This window comes from Vigna angularis, chromosome 6, assembly GCF_016808095.1.
Source record: "Vigna angularis cultivar LongXiaoDou No.4 chromosome 6, ASM1680809v1, whole genome shotgun sequence".
NCBI lineage: Eukaryota > Viridiplantae > Streptophyta > Magnoliopsida > Fabales > Fabaceae > Vigna > Vigna angularis.
In genome coordinates, this window is record NC_068975.1 from 21667282 (window position 1) to 21685353 (window position 18072).

An 18072-nucleotide genomic window follows, 5' to 3' on the forward strand; every position below is an offset into this window, starting at 1 on the left:
AGTTTCTCAAGCCTAAAAAGAATACTAGATTCTCAAGTGATTCACAAAGAGTTTCTAAGTTCAAGAGTTCAAGGGAAGGTCCTTGAGTAAGAAATGAGAGTCTACTATTAGTAGACTAAAGCCAAAGAATCTTCCATTTTTTTGTTTTCAGCCTTTATGACTATTTTAATTGATTAATTTAAGTTTTAATCGATTATTCCATAAAGGAAAAAATAACAATAAGTTCAACGATTAGAAAAATGGATAAAAACTCCAACGGTTTGATTTAATCGATTATTTCTGGATTTAATCAATTAGTTAATCGATTAAAGCTCATTTTAATCAATTATTCTAGAGGCATTTTGGGTTTTCAGACTTTTGCTGTAATAATCGATTAATCCTGGTATTAATCGATTATTCCAGTACATTTTTTACTCTAGACACAATTTTACAATACTAAGTTACATATCATCAAAAACCACTAAAAATCTAAGTCCTAGACAATAATTTATACTTATTACAAAAGCTTTACAATACAATACAAGTCTTCAAATGATCTTCTTGTTTCTTGATTGATCTTGACTTGATTTGGACATCATCAAAACTTCATCTTCATCATTTTGCTAACATTAATAAACCAGATCCTGACTCTAGTCTACTGCTCACTAGAATGTCATATGGGAGATTTTGATGAAATTGGGGTGTGAGACTTGGTCGGTCATCATTAGTAGAATGAATAAAACAAGGATGAGATATCCTTCTGAACAACTGTATGTATTCCTAAACATGTAGATGGAAATGAGGTTGTTGTGACATTGACCAAGACATACTCGACAAAGTGTAACCAAGAATCATCAATGGTTGCCATGTTACTCTCTAGGACAACATTTGACGACTGCAAGATAGGCTGCTCATACCCAAATTCCCTTAAGACACCATCGAGCAGATGATAGTGACTAATCTCACCCGTCCTGATGAAGCTAAAGAATATACAAATTGTTAGATGTGGACGAGTAATTCGATGTGATCCATCACTCCATCATATGTCAAAGCATCTAATTGTGTCTTGACCTCATGTAGGCTGGAAATTTGCCTTCCTATTACAAAACATGTGGCCTGATGTCTAATCTCAAAACTAGTCAACAACCATTTCCTTCTCATACTAGAAAAGTGTTCATATATTCAACTCTACAAAAAAAAGTACAAATGTATTTCAATAATAAAACAAGTGCAAAATACATGTGTACCTATAAAAGAGTCCGATATCCAACAAATTGTTTTGTCTCAGCAAAGCTAGCATCTCCAAGTTGTTCATACAAGTGGGCAGATGCAACAACTTCCCAAGCATATCTGTCACATGACTGCAGATGTCTAAAAAGTATCAAGTATGAGACGTTCTTATTTGCAAAAGTTGTGCATGATGAAACAAATAGGCCTGTGACATATTTTCATTATTAATTCTCAAAACAGTTGTTATATACATCTCTTAGCCAACTCAATCTTATGTAGGGATCACAACATTACCTAAAATCAAATGTAACCCTCATACAATCTATACCCAAAAGGTCTATGATAATTTTCAAAATCGTTTCAAAGTTTAAGGGTTCATTCAGACAAGATCATTCTACTACAAACAGATATAACAACACCAACACGTCATCTAGTATTATAGTCATCTTATTCTAGTTATAATCAGTTTCAAACGTCAAAAAAAAATCTTAAATATACGCATTAGAACACTAAACCCCTGCTTGCAATCAATTTCTAACCATTTCATTCATCTGCTTAAATATAATAACCAATATCTAGATTAACTCTGAACATCAATAAATCTCCAATTTATCCTTAAAAAAATCAAAGAGCCATAATTTCTACAAATAAAAACCTTCTGCAAATGAAAACCCTGACTATGCTGATACAAATGAAAACCTTCTACAAATGACTTTATCCTTTAATTCACATTCTTTCATTTTTAGTGCAGTAGATATACTTTTTTTTTTCCTCCATTATTTCTCTCTATCACTGATAAACATTTTCCTTAGTGCCTTCCTCTTTTTCTTTTGACTTCCCACCTAAAACTTTTGTATTTCATCATGTGCGCTGGATAATTACCACCCCACTTAGCCTTCTGGATTAACCACGATGGAACAGTTTCTTCTTTTTCACTCTTCTTCTCCAATTTCTTCTTTTTCATCAACCAACACAGACCCTTTCTCTGCACCTTCGTTGGATCACTAATAGTGTCTAGAATATTTTAAAAGAGAAGAGTATGGTATTGAGTGGACCATAACAGCAAGCAAAGAATTGTTGGAGGAGCTGCAAGTTACAGCCAAAGAAGGAAGAGATAAGGGAAAAATATATTTAAGGTTCTTAATATATTTTAATCGAAATATTAGAATTTACGGAGTGCAATAGAAAGAAAGCGGAAGTGCGGGAATAAATGGCCATACATATTTTGTGTTCTAAACTCATTAGAAAAAAATCGTTCTAAAAGCTATAATATGCATTTTAAAAAATTTATTGTAGAAAATTTATTCTAAAACATATTTCATATGTATGAAAAGTTTATTTTAAAAAAATGTCATAAAAAAATTAAAAAGTTTTATCCGAAAGACTTTCAAAATAAATAATCCAAAAGTCACTTTTACTTTTTTTACAAATGACAAAAATGATTACTTTTACTTTTACAAATGACAAAAATAATTATTTTAAAATTTAGGGAGATGCCTGAAAGAAAAACCTAAATTAGTAAGATAGAGAATTATTGAGTCCGATGTTAGTGTTTTATCTAACCTTTATATACTATATCTGAATGACTTAAATCCTAAACCACTTGGGTGTGGGATCCAAGAATCATTTTTATCAATCAATATTATAATTTGTAGGAGAAACTGGTAGTCAGTCAAACGTGCCCAAAATTCAATCATAAAATACGGGTTGCACATAACTTTTGTTATACAATTAAGTGAAAATATATATAATATATTAATGAAACATCAATAATAGAAATTCATGCAATAAACTATTTAGCACTTGTGTTCAAGGGCAAGAAACCTTAGTCCATAGATCATAGATATTCAATCAAACCCTATCCAAGTTTGTTTGAACATTCGGTACTAAAAATACTATACAACATTTTCTCTTCAAGCAAAAAAACATTACATATTTCCACATGTATGCCCCAAAAACACCATCTTCAAAACAGAACATTGTGAGATAAAATGAAGGAATAAATATGTAGAAAGTTGGTGAAGAATACTATATGAGACGTATTTCGCAAACTCAACCTCAAACTCTCAATGCACTCACGAGATAAAATTTGTATCATCCTAAAATGTTGTAATATAGTGCCACAAAAACACAGTCACCTTGCTCTAAAACAGATCCAGTGACATCTTCAGTTTGTTTTGTTTCCATCTAGGAAGCTTAGAAAAAGCAGATTTTGGCATTCCAAACTTCTCACGAAACTCTTCATTGGATAGATACACCTGTTCATCACAAAATGTAGATTCCAGTCAGTTTTCAGAGTATAGAACCAAAGTTCTGCATAAACTTTTATCTTGGTCTTTCGTATTAATCCTCCAAAAGCAAGAAAAAGGTAAAAGATGGTAACAAAACTGATTGAATTAGTTTAGAAAGTACCTCTCTTTTTGTCAAATCAATGCCAGTTACTGGATTAGCAGAAACTACTCTCAGGCGTTCGTAGGGGTATGTAGGCAAATTCTCACCATCCAAATTTCTATCCTTTTGAGTGAAACTTGCAGACTCATTAGATGAGCTTAGTTCTGTGGCTGGAGACTCAGTCTGTGGCGTTGGTTTTTCTAGGAAAACAAAAACAAAGATAACAGGTAAAGGAAGAAAAAGAATCACTTTAGCCAATACTTTATAACTCAATCGATTTTGCGTACCACTAATGATTCTTTACAGAACACCTAAGAATAATTACTTGGTGGAGATCTTACATCATCTAAAGATAAAATAATTTCACGGTGCAAACTTCACCTTAAAAGCTTATTTTGTAAAATTGAGTTAAGCTTAAAATCCACTTCTTAACATGATGATATGAAAGTCATGTGCTAGAGCTTATTTTAGTGAAATTTGTTGTTTGTTGGATCTATTATTTAACATGGTATGATAGTTATGGATTAGCAAAATTTATTGTTTATTCGATCTATTATTTCATCCGTTATTGAACTAATGTCTAGTCCCACGTTTGAGATGTATGTCTCAGTCTACTATTTATTAAGATGTAAATATTAAAATAACTATTTTAAAATTCTTACAAAGAATTCTCTTTATCAATATATATATATATATATATATATATATATATATATATATATATATATATATATATATATATATATATATATATATATATATATATACCAACTTTGGAGTAGATAGCTCCAAAGAGAACTAACTCATTTACAAATAGACTAACTGTTCAACTAAACAATTTCACATAAAAAATTGATGAGAACGATTGTTATTACCAGCACTGTCATTGGTAGGAGAGCCTTCAAAGAGCTTCTTGACAACAGGAGTAGAGCTAGAAAGAAGCCTATCACCTGCACGGCTAGGTAAAGGGGAACTACTTCTTCCACGCCCATTGGAGAAAGTAGAAAAGCTTCTGTGACCATTAGGAGGAGTAGAGTCCCTGGATGTTGCTTTTAATGGGTTTCTAATATGTCCCTGGATAATTTGGAAAACATTAGGAAGACAAAAGCAATGATCCCAAGCTGAAAACCTTCTCAAATTGATGTTATGAAATAGTCACCTACTTCTACACTTTTTTCTTTTCCTTTCAGAATTGCAAGCTTTCTCTCAAATGAGTTGCCAACAATCTGCAACAATTCATTCAGAATACTTGATAAGATTGGTGACAATATAATCCAGGTGTAAACCAAAAAGGTGTCGCCTTCAAACACCAGATAAAAAAACTAAGTGTTACATATGCAAAGAGAACTTCTGGATTCAAACTCATGACCAAGGTACAATGGTGAAAAATTAAATTGTATATGAAAAATATTTTCAACAAAGCATAAATAAACAAACAAATTTCCACATCTCATGCCAAATTTCAATCTTCCTCCTTTACTACACATCAAATTCTTTTAATAGATACACAATTAAATTTACAATTTCATCAACTTGTATACATATTCATACACACAAACAGACATATTACCTAAATTTAAAATCTGCCTAACAGGCATGCACAAGAAAGCATTAGTATTTACATATACAAGAATTGAAAAGTGCATCACAAAATAATCTGAGTAAACCAACAAATAAAAATAAATTACACCACATTTATATGTATAACAACATCAGGGAGTTCGGCAATCGATCTTTATTTTTGGGAAAGTGGGGCCAAGGGATCGCACCAAGTCTCCACTATACCAATGAGCAGTTCTTAAAATTAGTCGTTATGGTATGATGATCAATAGTTATGATTTTGAAGGGAGAACACTTACATTTTCTCTTGAATGATCCCATGAAAAGAAACAAGTGAAAAATGGTGGCTCATAACCTTCTGTTACAATATAAATAGGGATGTCAAGGGATAGGCCTTCAGCAAGGACATCCATTTCCAGAAATTTCTGCTCATAACAGTTTCCAATGTAAGATAAACATATTGCAGCAAAGAGGAAGCCTGTATTACATTAAAACTGCAGACTTTGCTCTCATGATTCATTGTATTGACAAATAAGAATTAGTTCCTAGAACGAGATTGTCAAATAGTTAGTGAATAATGAATAATCGAGAAACAACTACCAAACTTGGCTCTTTATGAATTAGATGCATAAACAATTACTTCCTTGTATAGTATATAGAGGTCTTTTTCATTAATAACTTGGATTCATTGGCAAAAAGTTATATAGTGGCTATGGCAGAGGTCCACTTGTGCAGGAAAACAATGTGGAAGAACAAAGTACAAAGTAATAATAACAGATGTTAATGGTGGGAATTCAACATGTGAGTGGCTATGTGAAGACCATATATAAGTAAAATAAAAAATTGATTTAATTGCATGCTTGACAATTAGTGGAAAAGCATAGCAAGTAGGTACCTGGCCAAGATTAAGAGCTTCTTGTTTTGATTTCACAGCCGAATGCAAGCCAACCCAAACATAAATCTCTCTTTGACAATCAAGCAACAAAACATCTTCAGTAATTAAATCATCCTGTGTATAATTGTATATCTCTTTCACCTGAAATATTACATGAAGGCTACAATTAATCACGTTAAAATAATACATTATACATATGTGTATGTGAGCAAAAGAAAAATTTGACAAGAAAAGGCCATATTATAAAGTTCATAGAACTAATGGAAAAAAAAGAGGCTTTAATTCTAGTTGATGTTATATATAGGCATTTCAATCCCAGTGCTGATAATCTAAATGCTTATTAGAAATGCTAGTTATGGTGCTTCTTATCTCAGTCTTCATCAGAAATAATATTCTATTATTGAGTTAATAGAATAATGTATTAGTTATTCAAGTAACTATTTATTACAGGTGGCACAAACAGTTTCAAATTGTAGAAGTAGCATACCCTGAAGTCTCCTCCTGAGTTGAAATTCCAAGAAATCAGCGTGAGAAACATAACCATCAATTAGACATGGTTTCCCTGTCATTTCACCCATGATAGTTCTAAACCAAGTGAGATCTAGATTACTCTTCTTAAGAAGGTGTTTTTCTTACCTTTTGTTATTTTTAATGCAAATAAATGTGGATCATCTATGAATCCTTGAATTTCTTTGCCTTTTGGATACTCTGCCTTTCCACCAAGAACTTCCCAGAAAACATCAGGTTCATTCCCTTCCCTCACAGAAACAGGTAGCCATTTTGTCTGCAGGTTTGCATCAAGAAATAATGAGTTAACACCATAACAAGAACTATATTGTCTTGTAGTTTAATATAAATTCAAATGAAAAACTTGTTGCTAAATGTTTCCTTTCAGTGACTTTCACATAGAAAAATATTCTAGCACCAAATATCAATTGCAATGACGTACATTAAGTAGCTCCACCAGTCTATCAAGAAGATTATGGTCTCTAGCAGAAGACAGACTCCCAATCCAAGTATAGATAGATCCTTCATTTTGCAGAATGTAGCAATAGGATGAATTCAGGGAGGTTGAAACCTATAACAATTTTAGTACATAGTCAACACTTACTGACCAATAGCTTTGCTCAAAGCCTTTGTGTACACTTTGGTAATTAGAGAAAAGATATAATAAAGATAAAAAAAAAGGACTCCACTATGGATAAAAAGTCAAATTAATAGAAACTTACTTGATCAACTTGGATGGCCTGCATATTATCTAGATTTGTACCTTGTACTCGAAACAAAGCAACCAGGTTTTCATTGTAAGTGTCATCCACCATACCTTTTTCTTCAATAAAGTTTCTATACCCTGAACTGTTTCCCCCCTTACAAGAACAAAAATGAAGAATTTGGAGCATGTGACATTTTTTAATATTAACACAACTTGAAAATTTGATTTGGAGCACATACCTTGAATACAACTAGTCTGTGAAGTATTGAGAAAAACTGAGCTGGTTCTTTACCCTCATGGATTTGAGCCTGAACAGACATGTGATTTAAATTGAATATATTAGGCAGAGTTATATGCAGGAAAGTTATGTCTTTTACACGAATGTGCTCAATTTTGCAGAATGTAGCAAAAAGTAGCTAGCACCTATTGTGAAGATAAAAATTGTACACATATTTCCCAAGACTATAATTTCATCATTGCACATATTCGATCAACCTAATATAAGAGTTGGCATAGGAAGAACAGCACTAACCATAACTGGATTAGTTCTGATTGAATCAGCCATGGTACTCATGTGGGAAATGGCAGCTGTTTTATCCTCCTGCAGGAAAAATCATAGAAATAAAGGTCAGTTTGGGTAAGGATTATTGACAACAACCAAGCCTATTTCAAAAAATGAGATTAAAAGTTTATCATTGTTACAGAAGTTGAAGAACTGTGTACTACATGGAAGACATATCGAGTATTTTAGACACGTTGAAAAAACTACCTAATGGAAGACAGAAAACCTTGACTAGTGTCTACTGTTTGAGATTAATCTTCCTTGTGTAGAAAATACACATAGGATAATGTATTTATAATAAAAGAAATATGAACTAAGTCCAAAATATAAATAAAGAATAATAACAAAGTAACTAAAGATAAAGATAAGATATCTAATAATCTAATATATCTAACATTCTTCTCAAGATAGTACATACAAATCGTATGTATCAAGTTTGTTACAAATATAATCAATTTTTGGTATCCTTAAAAGACTTAGTGAAAATATCTACTAACTGATCACTTGAAATAACGAATTCAATTGTGATGTCTCAAAATACAATCTTCCTTCGAATGAAATCACAGTAAATGTCAATGTGTTTGGTCCTCTAATGAAAGACATGATTAGAACTAATATGAAGAGCAGTCTGATTGTCACATGTAAGTGTCATTTGAGTGACATCTCCAAATCGTAACTCTCTAAGCAATTGTTTAATCCAAACAAACTCACAAGTGGCTCAGATCATAGCTTTATATTTTGATTCTACACTAGATCTTGCCACAACACTTTGTTTCTTGTTTTTCCAAGAGATCAAGTTACCATCAATAGAGACACAATATTTGGATGTACACCTTCTGTCAGAAGAAGATCCTGCTCAATCAACATTTGAATAACAAATAACTCTTGTATGGTTATTGGAACCATATAACAACCTTTTTCCAAGAGCTCCTCTAATGTACTTTAATCTACAGATAACTACATTCCAATGATCTTCACATGGGGTATTAAGAAATTGGATTACCATAGTAATTGTAAAGGAAATGTCAACATGAGTAACTGTAAGATGATTCAATTTTCCAACTAGTTTTCTATAATGCTCGAGATCTGACATAGTCTCCCCCTGATTTGGTAGAAGTTTAGTATTAGGATCCATGGGCGTGTCAACAAATTTTGAATTCATCAACCTAGTTTCCTCTAAAATATTCAATGCATACTTCCTTTGAGGTATAAAAATACGATCGTTCGATTGTACCACCTCAGTACCTAAGAAATATATGAGTTTGCCAAGATCTTTAGTCTAAAAATGGTGACAAAAATGTTATTTCATCTAAGAGGTGTCATGGTCGTCACTACCTGTCAGAAACCGTGATTGGCGTGATAGAGATCGGCATGGTGTATTTTAGGAAGTTTTATATTTGATGTGCTGTATTTTTTGTAACAGTTATGTGCTGCCTTTATTAGGTTCATTTATGTTTGATTGATCCCATAATCACAGGGATCTATCCCTTAGAATTAGCAGTCCATATTTCCTAAAATATGCTGCAAACTTATGTATTTATATAGGGGTTAATAACCTCTTAATTGAATAAGAAAGAATTCTATTCCTTCTATGGTATCAGAGCTCCCGATCCTTGGGAGTCTCTGACCGTGCCGTTAAACCTAAATCGCAGCCTTCATTGTTGCGCAACCTTTAACCTAAATTGCAGCCTTCATTGCTGCCCACCTTTAGGCCTTGTTACAAGCCTTCATTGCAGCGCAACCCTCTCTACCTTGATTGCACCTGGGTATGGCTGAAGTCGTGAATCTGGAGACAGGGGACAGACCCCAGACTGCTGCTGGAGAAATGCAGAATGTTCATTCCGCTTATCGGTTAAATGGGAAGAACTACCTCAAATGGTCTCAAATCATTAAGACCATCTTGAAAGGGAAAGGGAAGATCAGTCACCTGACAGGTGATGCACCTGATGAGACTGATCCCAAATTCAAATCATGGGATGAAGAAGACTCCATGATCATGGTGTGGCTGTGGAATTCAATGGTCCCAGAAATCAGTGATATCTGCATGTTTCTGAAATCAGCAAAGGAAATTTGGGAGGCAGTCGAACAAACTCACTCTAAGGCCAAGGATGCTGCCCAAATTTATGATGTAAAAGTGAAAACCGTGGCTGCCAAACAGGGAAACAAATCCATTACAGAATATGCCAATCAACTCAAGTCTCTATGGATGGAATTGGATCACTATCGAGTTATAAAAGCAAAGTGTTCAGAAGACTAAGCAATTCTAAAAGAGTATATTGAACAAGATAGGGTCTATGATTTTTTGGTAGGCCTAAATCCTGAGTATGACCAGGTCCGAATTCAAATCCTGGGAAAAGAGAAAGTCCCAGGGCTTAATGAAGTGGTAGCCATTATCTGGAGTGAAGAAAGCAGAAGAGGGCTTAATGCATTAACTTTGAAGGAATCATATCCAAGCTGGGAATGGAAAACACCTATTCACCAGCTTGAGGAGGAGTGTCAGAAACCGTGATTGGCATGATAGAGATTGGCATGATAGAGATTGGCATGGTGTATTTTAGGAAGTTTTATATTTGATGTGCTGTATTTTTTGTATCAGTTATGTGCTGCCTTTATTAGGTTCATTTATGTTTGATTGATCCCGTAATCACAGGGATCTATCCCTTAGAATTAGTCGTCCATGTTTCCTAAAATATGCTGCAGACTTATGTATTTATATAGGGGTTAATAACCTCTTAATTGAATAAGAAAGAATTCTATTCCTTCTAAATTTGAGACTACTTGTAAGAATGATGTCGTCAACATATACTATCAAGTAGATACATCCAACACTCGACTGACAATAAAAGACTAAATGATCTCCTCACACCGAGTCATACCAAATTGGTGAACAACGTTGCTAAATTTTCCAAACTAGGCCCTAGGAGACTATTTTAGCCCATATAAGGATTTGCGAAGACCACCTACCAACCTAGAAGACTCCCCGTAAGCAACAAATTGTTGTTCCATATAAATCACTTCTTGCAAATCTCCATTGAAGAATGCATTTTTAACATCCAATTGATAAAGAGGTCATTGTACAAGAGTAGTCATGGCTATAAATAAACGAAAAAAAGTCATCTTTGCCACTGGAGATCATCATAATCCAACCCAAAAATTTGTGTGTAACCTTTTGGCTACAAGACGAGCTTTGAAGCGATCAATAGTACCATCAAGACCAACTTTGATAGAAAAAACTCACCTGCAATCAACAACAGATTTTTCGGACGATAATGGGACAAACTCCTATGTTCCACTAGTCTGAAGAACACTTAGTTCATCTAGCATGGCCTAATGCCAATCAGGATGGGCTAAGGCATCACTGACAAATTTTTAAATGGTCATAGAAGACATAGACGAAAGGTAAGTATAAAAAGGTGAAGATAATCTATAATAACTCAAAGCACTATAATGTAGAGAGGGATTTCGAGTAGAATGGATAACTTTTCAAAGGGAAATTGGAAGATCAGAATCAGAGCGGTCGCCGGTTTGAATTGGAACTATAGAGAGGTTGAGGGCGGCTCTGGTGGTGGCAACGGTTGCAATGGTAGAGGCAACAAAATTTTTTCTAAAAACAGACTTAGGCTCAAGATTCATGTTGAACATGGTGAAAAGTAAGTTTGAGATTAATCTCCCTTGTATAGAAAATACACGTAGGATACCGTATATATAATAAAAGAAATATGGGCTAACCTCAAATACAAATAAAGAATAATAATAAAGTAACTGAAGATAAAAAACAATATCAAGATAAGATATCTAATAATCTAATATATCTAACTCCTACCATTACACTTTTGGAGCCAATCCAAGCATAAAATAGTGTCTCATCTCTTCCATTTCCTGGAAATGTATACTGTACAATATAGCAATCTCCACTGTAAAGCTTTGTCAATTCAGTTACTGAAAGAAGGGACAATTCATCACCATCCACCCGCCAAACCTGATATTGCAGTATTCAGTAAGGACAACACAGGAAAAAGAGAACATGGTCACTGGAAACGGAGAAATATATAGGTTTTGAGCAAGAAGATACTTTTATTGTGCCACTACAATCTATAGATGGTTCGTTGTCTTCTTCAGGAAGTTCTTTCACCTCATAACCCTGGTGCTTGAATATGGCTGAGGCAGAAAAAACAAACGTAAAGAAAAGAACAATAGAGTACACACTAACTGTAAACTTCTTAAACACGAGTAGTGTGTATAAGATACTAAACCTGCCACTTTTTCTTTGCCTTCCTCATAAAGCCTAAGCTCCACTGTTTTAGGCCAATTAGTAAAGTATGACCGAAAGATGGTACTTTCCAATCCTTCTGACAAAAATGTCAAATGAGTCTTGCTTGATCTGCCTTCATTTCTGACAAAATCCTATTAAAATGGACATAATAGTGAGCATAGGAAATGCCCTCAATACAATGCTTATGGAAAAGCACAATTGACAACATGAATTAGTGTAACTCAGTGTAACTCAACTGTCCTACCATTACAGTTACAAAGAATTAGGTGGCGTTTATCTTATCATTAAAAATTATAAATAATTTTGACTCCAAGGAAAATAGTATAAAAGTAACTTTGAATGAAGAAAACTACCCAAGAATATATATTTCTTTAGTAAGATAAGTTTCAGAACAAAGGTGAACATCAAGTGAGTGCCAGGGATGAACTGCAGTCAACAAGGGAGTGCATTGTGAGTGGGATTGAGTTTATAAGTGAAAGTTTGACATCAATAAACCAATCCTAACTCTTTTTTTACCATAAGATAATGGTAAAACATACAGACTGGAAAGCTGGCATATTTACAGTTTCCATGAAACAAAATAAACTCAAGAGAGTCTTACTTCTATAGCTCTGGTGGCTGTTCTTCTTTCAGTCAATAAAGTCTGCCTTCCCATCCAGACAAAAATCTCACTATCACAGTCCAACATATAACACTTGTCTGTCTCAAGCATTTCTTTGCTGAATACATTAGTTCCACTCTCACAAAGTTTTCCCTGTAAATTTATCCTGTTGAGATGTGAAAAAGCAACCCCTCTTTAGCAAAGAGTTACAAATTTCTTGAAGTTAACCAACTAATAAAGTAACTTAGGTTAGTCAATAAACTGTGATGCCCTTAATTGAATAAGTTAATTAAACTTGTATGTTTTACGTAGAAATAATCTTGACAAGTATGATTCGGCAACACGTGCCTTGATGCATGCAAACAAACATTATGCAAATAGGTTTATAAACCTCACCAAAATAGCTTTAGAGGAGGAGCCTCAGATTCCTGCACAGGAGGCTGTTCTCGAGGAATGGGAGCGTAACCACCAAATAAACTCCAGAATTCACCCACATCGGAATCACCAACAAATTTTCCATCCTCTACAGCAAATAGTAAAATTATGATTGCAACATCTTTCCCTCAGAAAACGGGAATAAGCAGTAAAAAAGTTGTGTAACCTATTGTTGCCACTTCGCACTTTCCACCATGTTTATTCTCCTTGATATACTGAACAACCTCCAAAGCTTTAGCTCTTTCTTGAATGGTAGAGTTGCACCCACTGAAGAGGAAGAGTTTTAAGGCCGTGTCAAGGATGAATACATCTTCATGATTCAACGATGTCCTCATAAAAGGCACCTAATGAATATATATATGTATATTTATATAAGTGCGTTTGAGACAGGCTATAGTAATATAATAACTCAAAACAACTGAAAGTCTGTAAGCAAGAAAAGAAAATGGAACTGAGAGCTATGCTGTCTGAAACTAACATGTATAACCCCAGCACAGATCGTCATTGATATTAATATTATCTCATCTAAAGTCATTAATCATTGCTTCATCCCCTCATAGAAATCACAGGCAACAACACCAAAAAACTAGAAATTATACAGTAGCAGTTAATTATCAAATTTCATAAACAACTCACTTCCTTCACATGAACAACATAATCTCCCTTGCAAGTATACAGGTGGACTTGATATTCACCATTCAAACTCCCCTGTTTCGAAGTAAACACTCCTTCAATGGGTATAAGACAAGGCCTGAAGTATGATAGAAACTTCTGCGATTCTTGGCCTTGAATTTCCCTGTATTGAACACTACACGATCCTAATGCTGCATCCAGCTCAAGTGCCTTTTCTGATGCCAAGATTGAATCTACCTGTCAAAACTTTATTGACTGTGAAACAATGCTGATCATGCTATGTATTCACAATTAGTACTGCAGCATTCATACACATTTAAAAACTACGTTCACTGTTTAATGTATTAAAATCAAATGTTGTGAATAGATATTTGTTACAAAATATTCATTACCTTCTTTGATCTATTTAACCTGATCTAAATCACCAAGCAAATATTGGATAAACAAATAGAACCCATAGTCTTTGTTTTGCTGTTAGATAAACAGAAATTACACCTAAAGCAAGTTTTATTGAGGAAATCTTGGTACTGTAAATTATGTTAGGTAAACTTAAGTGAAATAAAATTAAATGGGTTGTTTTATGGGTAATTAATTTGTTTAGGAGTTTTGTCTGTTTTGGAATACAAGGGTCAGAAGTTTATTGTATTGGTTAATAGGTAATAATTGTGTCTTGATAGTAGGTTTAAGGCTTGGAGATGAAAAGTCAAATTATATACTATAAATTGTAATGTTTTTTTATTAAATGAAAAATACAAGAAAAGTGAATCAGATTATTCCCAAAAGAAGCTTGACAAAGAGCATAGAGAGCTCACATAGCCCGGTAGAGCATGTAGAAAGAACATGTAGATTGCTAGGTTGGCATAAAATCATAAAAATACAGTTTCACATTCCCTAAACGGGATAAAATCATAAAAATACATTTCTATACAGTTTCACTCTCGTCTCAGATTATAGAACAATTGATTACAGTAAACATTATGAGAAACATGACAATAAATGTTTATAGGAAAATGGAGGACCACACCATCATGTGAGTAAAAAGAACAAGGAACTATTTGAGGGAAAAAAACTAAGGGCACATATACAGCCTAAAAATATTTACCAGCCGAAAAATAACAGTAACATTATCACTACAAGCAAGACAACTAAAAAAGAAAGGATATAAACCTTCTTTGCTTCACTTCCCAGCCAATAATGTATGTCATAATGAGGAGGTCCAATTTTCGGAAAGACGGCCTGTTTCAAAAAACACATAAAAATGTCTGCATCAATTTAAAGAATTTAGGTGAAAATTATGCTCATACTGACAAGGAACTGTTATGACATCATTATCGTGAAGGTGTCTTAACATCGTTATGTTAAGACATCAAAAGGGGGTAGCGAAACTCAGAAGAGATGATGAAGTCAATCTTTGAAATTTTGGATTTAAATGAGATATAGGCAGCAAATTCTTCATGCATTCAAAAAGTGATCAATATCTTACATTCAAGACTAAGTATGCACTTCCGGTATAGAATTTTCCATGACTTGACTTTGACACCGAAACCAACTGCTGGTTCTCAATACACCAAATTTCTAATCCTCTAAGAACATTAAGCTAAGTATAAAACAAAAACTTGAACGAAAAACTGATACATTTAAAAATTAAGTTTACAGATGAAACACAAATCTAGTAGAACTAGAATAAAAGTCAAGGTATAAGCATCCAGGTGAAGAATTTTATGTGCTTCCCACCTATTTTTAAAATGTAGCACGATTACAATGCAGGAATCTACTCTCCTATCATTTTATTTTTACTTTTTCTACATAATCAATAAGACATTCACCAGTGCCTGAGGAAACCCTTTGCAATTGACATGGTTAATGCTAGTTTAAACCAGCTATGTTTTGGCGCCTTTGTCATCAGAAATTAATACCAATTCTATTTCTTCTGGCATGAAAGAAAAAACTGAACACAAAAAACTAACTACTGCATGTTCAACAGACTAACACAAATTATGAACAATTGAAAAGAAAATTGTTGTAAGGATACGGGTTTGCTCCTGCCGTTTGGAATGCAGAATCCATTTCTTTAGTGACAATAGGCATTGAGCCTGTGGCTCTAATACTCCAACACTAGATTATTCTGCAATCCAAGATTTAAACTACGTTAGTCCTCAGATCCTGAGATATATATGTTAACAATAGGATTGCTCTTTCCCGAGCATATATTAATACTTATCTAGTAAGGGTTAAGGTGGCAACACATTAATGACTTTATATTATAACCGTATCTATAGTTCAGAAGCAATGCTATAATAAACAAATAATCATGGTAAGCAAAGAGATGCTACCATTGTGCAATTAATTTAAAACAGCTAAGATTTCACTTAAAGAGCTTATGCAACGATGAGAGTTACATGACTACTGATTACTCAACCATAATGCTAGAAAGTTAATTTAAGAATTTAATTCTATTGAATAAATAAACCAATGAATGACAGCTGTTATCACTAAATTTATAGTCTTTTCTTTATGTAATTACAGAAAAAAAAAAACATCACTCAAAGTTCTAATTATTTTGGTTATGAAACATTCAAAAGGAAAATGTGTATCAGACTTTACAAGCATTCATATTTTGTTTCTGCAACGCCTATTAGGTTTAACCTCTGTCATTTTTCTGGTCAAGTAACAATGATGAAGATAAATTAAATTTCCACCAAGACATCAAGAATTTAAAAGAAAAAAGTCATTCAGGTAATCAACTTGATAACTTAGAAAAGTCCACACTAGCAAGAAATCTAAACTAAATACTAAACAAAACGCATCAAATTTCAGAAAATATTTGATGAAACTAACCCAACACACAATTCCCAAAATCAACACAACTCTCAGACTGCAGCGAAACGAATCTATATCAGTCAACAATACCCAGAACCGATCCTACCCCAAAGTCCTCATCTCATATTTAAGCCTCGGAAACAAATACACCAAGCATCAATCAACCAGCCGCCGCAAAGTCCATTCATTCCTCTGGGAAAACAAAGTCAAAAGGCAATAAAAATGCAAGAAAAAGGGAGAGAAAAAAGATGATCTACAGCAAACAAGCACAAAGCATGAACAAATTCAAAGAGCAAACAAGAACCAACCATAAAGGCCGTTCATTCCTTGGGCAAAACAAAGTCAAAAGACGATAACAATGCTAAAAAGGGAGAGAAAAAAGATGATCCACTGCAATCAAACACAAAGCGTGAACATTCAAAGAGCAGACAAGACTCATTTGACCAGCAGGGTAGATCATAGTCCGCACACACCTCGATTCAACAGCAGATTCAGGAGCTACCACCAAGTGATTGTGATGGTTGAACAGACAGGGAAAGAACAAAACTTGGATATTCCCATTTGAAAAGCCAAGGCCGAAGACAAACAAAATGAAGCCTTTATATTGGAGGGTGGTAAAATGGCATTGGAATGATGAAAACAGCGTTTGGTGGAGAAAGAGACTTGAGATAAAGCAAAAACAAAAACAAAAAAATTGAAAAGCATGGTTATCTTTACCGTCCAGCTTGTATATGGGGCCCACAAGAGTGGCTTTCTAGTTGTGCGCTTTGCAGTGTGGTTGATGGAAAGAGGGTGATGATGATGAAGTGTGATGTGGTGTGGTGTCTGTTTTACGCCTTCTGGTGTTACCTAGACAGTGAGAAACATTGCAATGGAAACCATAATCATAGAGAGAGATTTCCAAACTCAAATGTGACTTTCAACACTCTCTTTAAAGTTCTGATAGACCTCTCTGACATAGGATGGTATATATTCACACCTATACATATATATTTTCAGTGTCTCTGTCTCTTTGTTTGTGTAACATATTCTTTTCTTTTTTCCTAAACATGATAATAAATAAAATATAACTTTTATTGTCTTATTTATATTTTAGATTTTGTTTTAACCTTTTAGATTTAAAATGAATTACTTTGTTCGTTATGGTGGTTCTGTTAAAACCAAATCAGTCTTTCACCAGTTTTTGACAGAAACAGTGACAGTTTTAACTGATATGTGTCTTCAATTTAGTGGAAGGATTAAATTGGTCTAATATATGGTTTTCAAATATTAAAATTAAAATTTTACATGATTAAAATGAAACTTAAAAAGTAAAAAGGATATCAAAATTATTTTGATTAATAAAATAAAACAGATGCATTTTTAGTTTGAGTCAAACTTGAAGAAGTAGAGGCTAGATGTATTCGATCTGTTTGACATTTTTTATTAATCACTTTGTTCTTTAAATTTTAGAAGATGGGCAGATTTATTTTTTATACTT

At 33.6% G+C, this 18072-nt stretch overlaps 1 protein-coding gene across 11 annotated transcripts; it reads right to left on the reverse strand.

Moving 5' to 3' along the window:
* Positions 1 to 2979: 2979 nt before the first annotated feature.
* On the reverse strand, positions 2980 to 17526 carry LOC108342942 (villin-1). Of its 11 annotated transcripts, XM_017580876.2 has the most exons (25): positions 17066 to 17263; positions 16901 to 16982; positions 16699 to 16784; positions 15805 to 15897; positions 15256 to 15355; positions 14940 to 15008; positions 13776 to 14009; positions 13306 to 13483; positions 13101 to 13227; positions 12705 to 12870; positions 12084 to 12234; positions 11903 to 11988; positions 11654 to 11809; positions 7801 to 7869; positions 7508 to 7576; positions 7285 to 7422; positions 7005 to 7133; positions 6692 to 6839; positions 6543 to 6556; positions 6056 to 6196; positions 5460 to 5585; positions 4764 to 4826; positions 4476 to 4674; positions 3622 to 3800; positions 2980 to 3467 (listed from the first exon to the last, which is right to left on the reverse strand). In XM_017580876.2, the coding sequence occupies exons 4-25, from the start codon at positions 15858 to 15860 to the stop codon at positions 3354 to 3356; spliced, it is 2712 nt and encodes a 903-aa protein (XP_017436365.1). In that variant the 5' UTR covers positions 15861 to 15897; positions 16699 to 16784; positions 16901 to 16982; positions 17066 to 17263; the 3' UTR covers positions 2980 to 3353. The 11 variants fall into 11 exon arrangements, with proteins under 11 accessions (XP_017436365.1, XP_017436367.1, XP_017436366.1 ...); XM_017580878.2 differs by lacking the exons at positions 16901 to 16982; positions 17066 to 17263 and adding an exon at positions 17310 to 17526; XM_017580877.2 differs by lacking the exon at positions 16901 to 16982.
* Between the last annotated feature and the right edge of the window lie 546 nt (positions 17527 to 18072).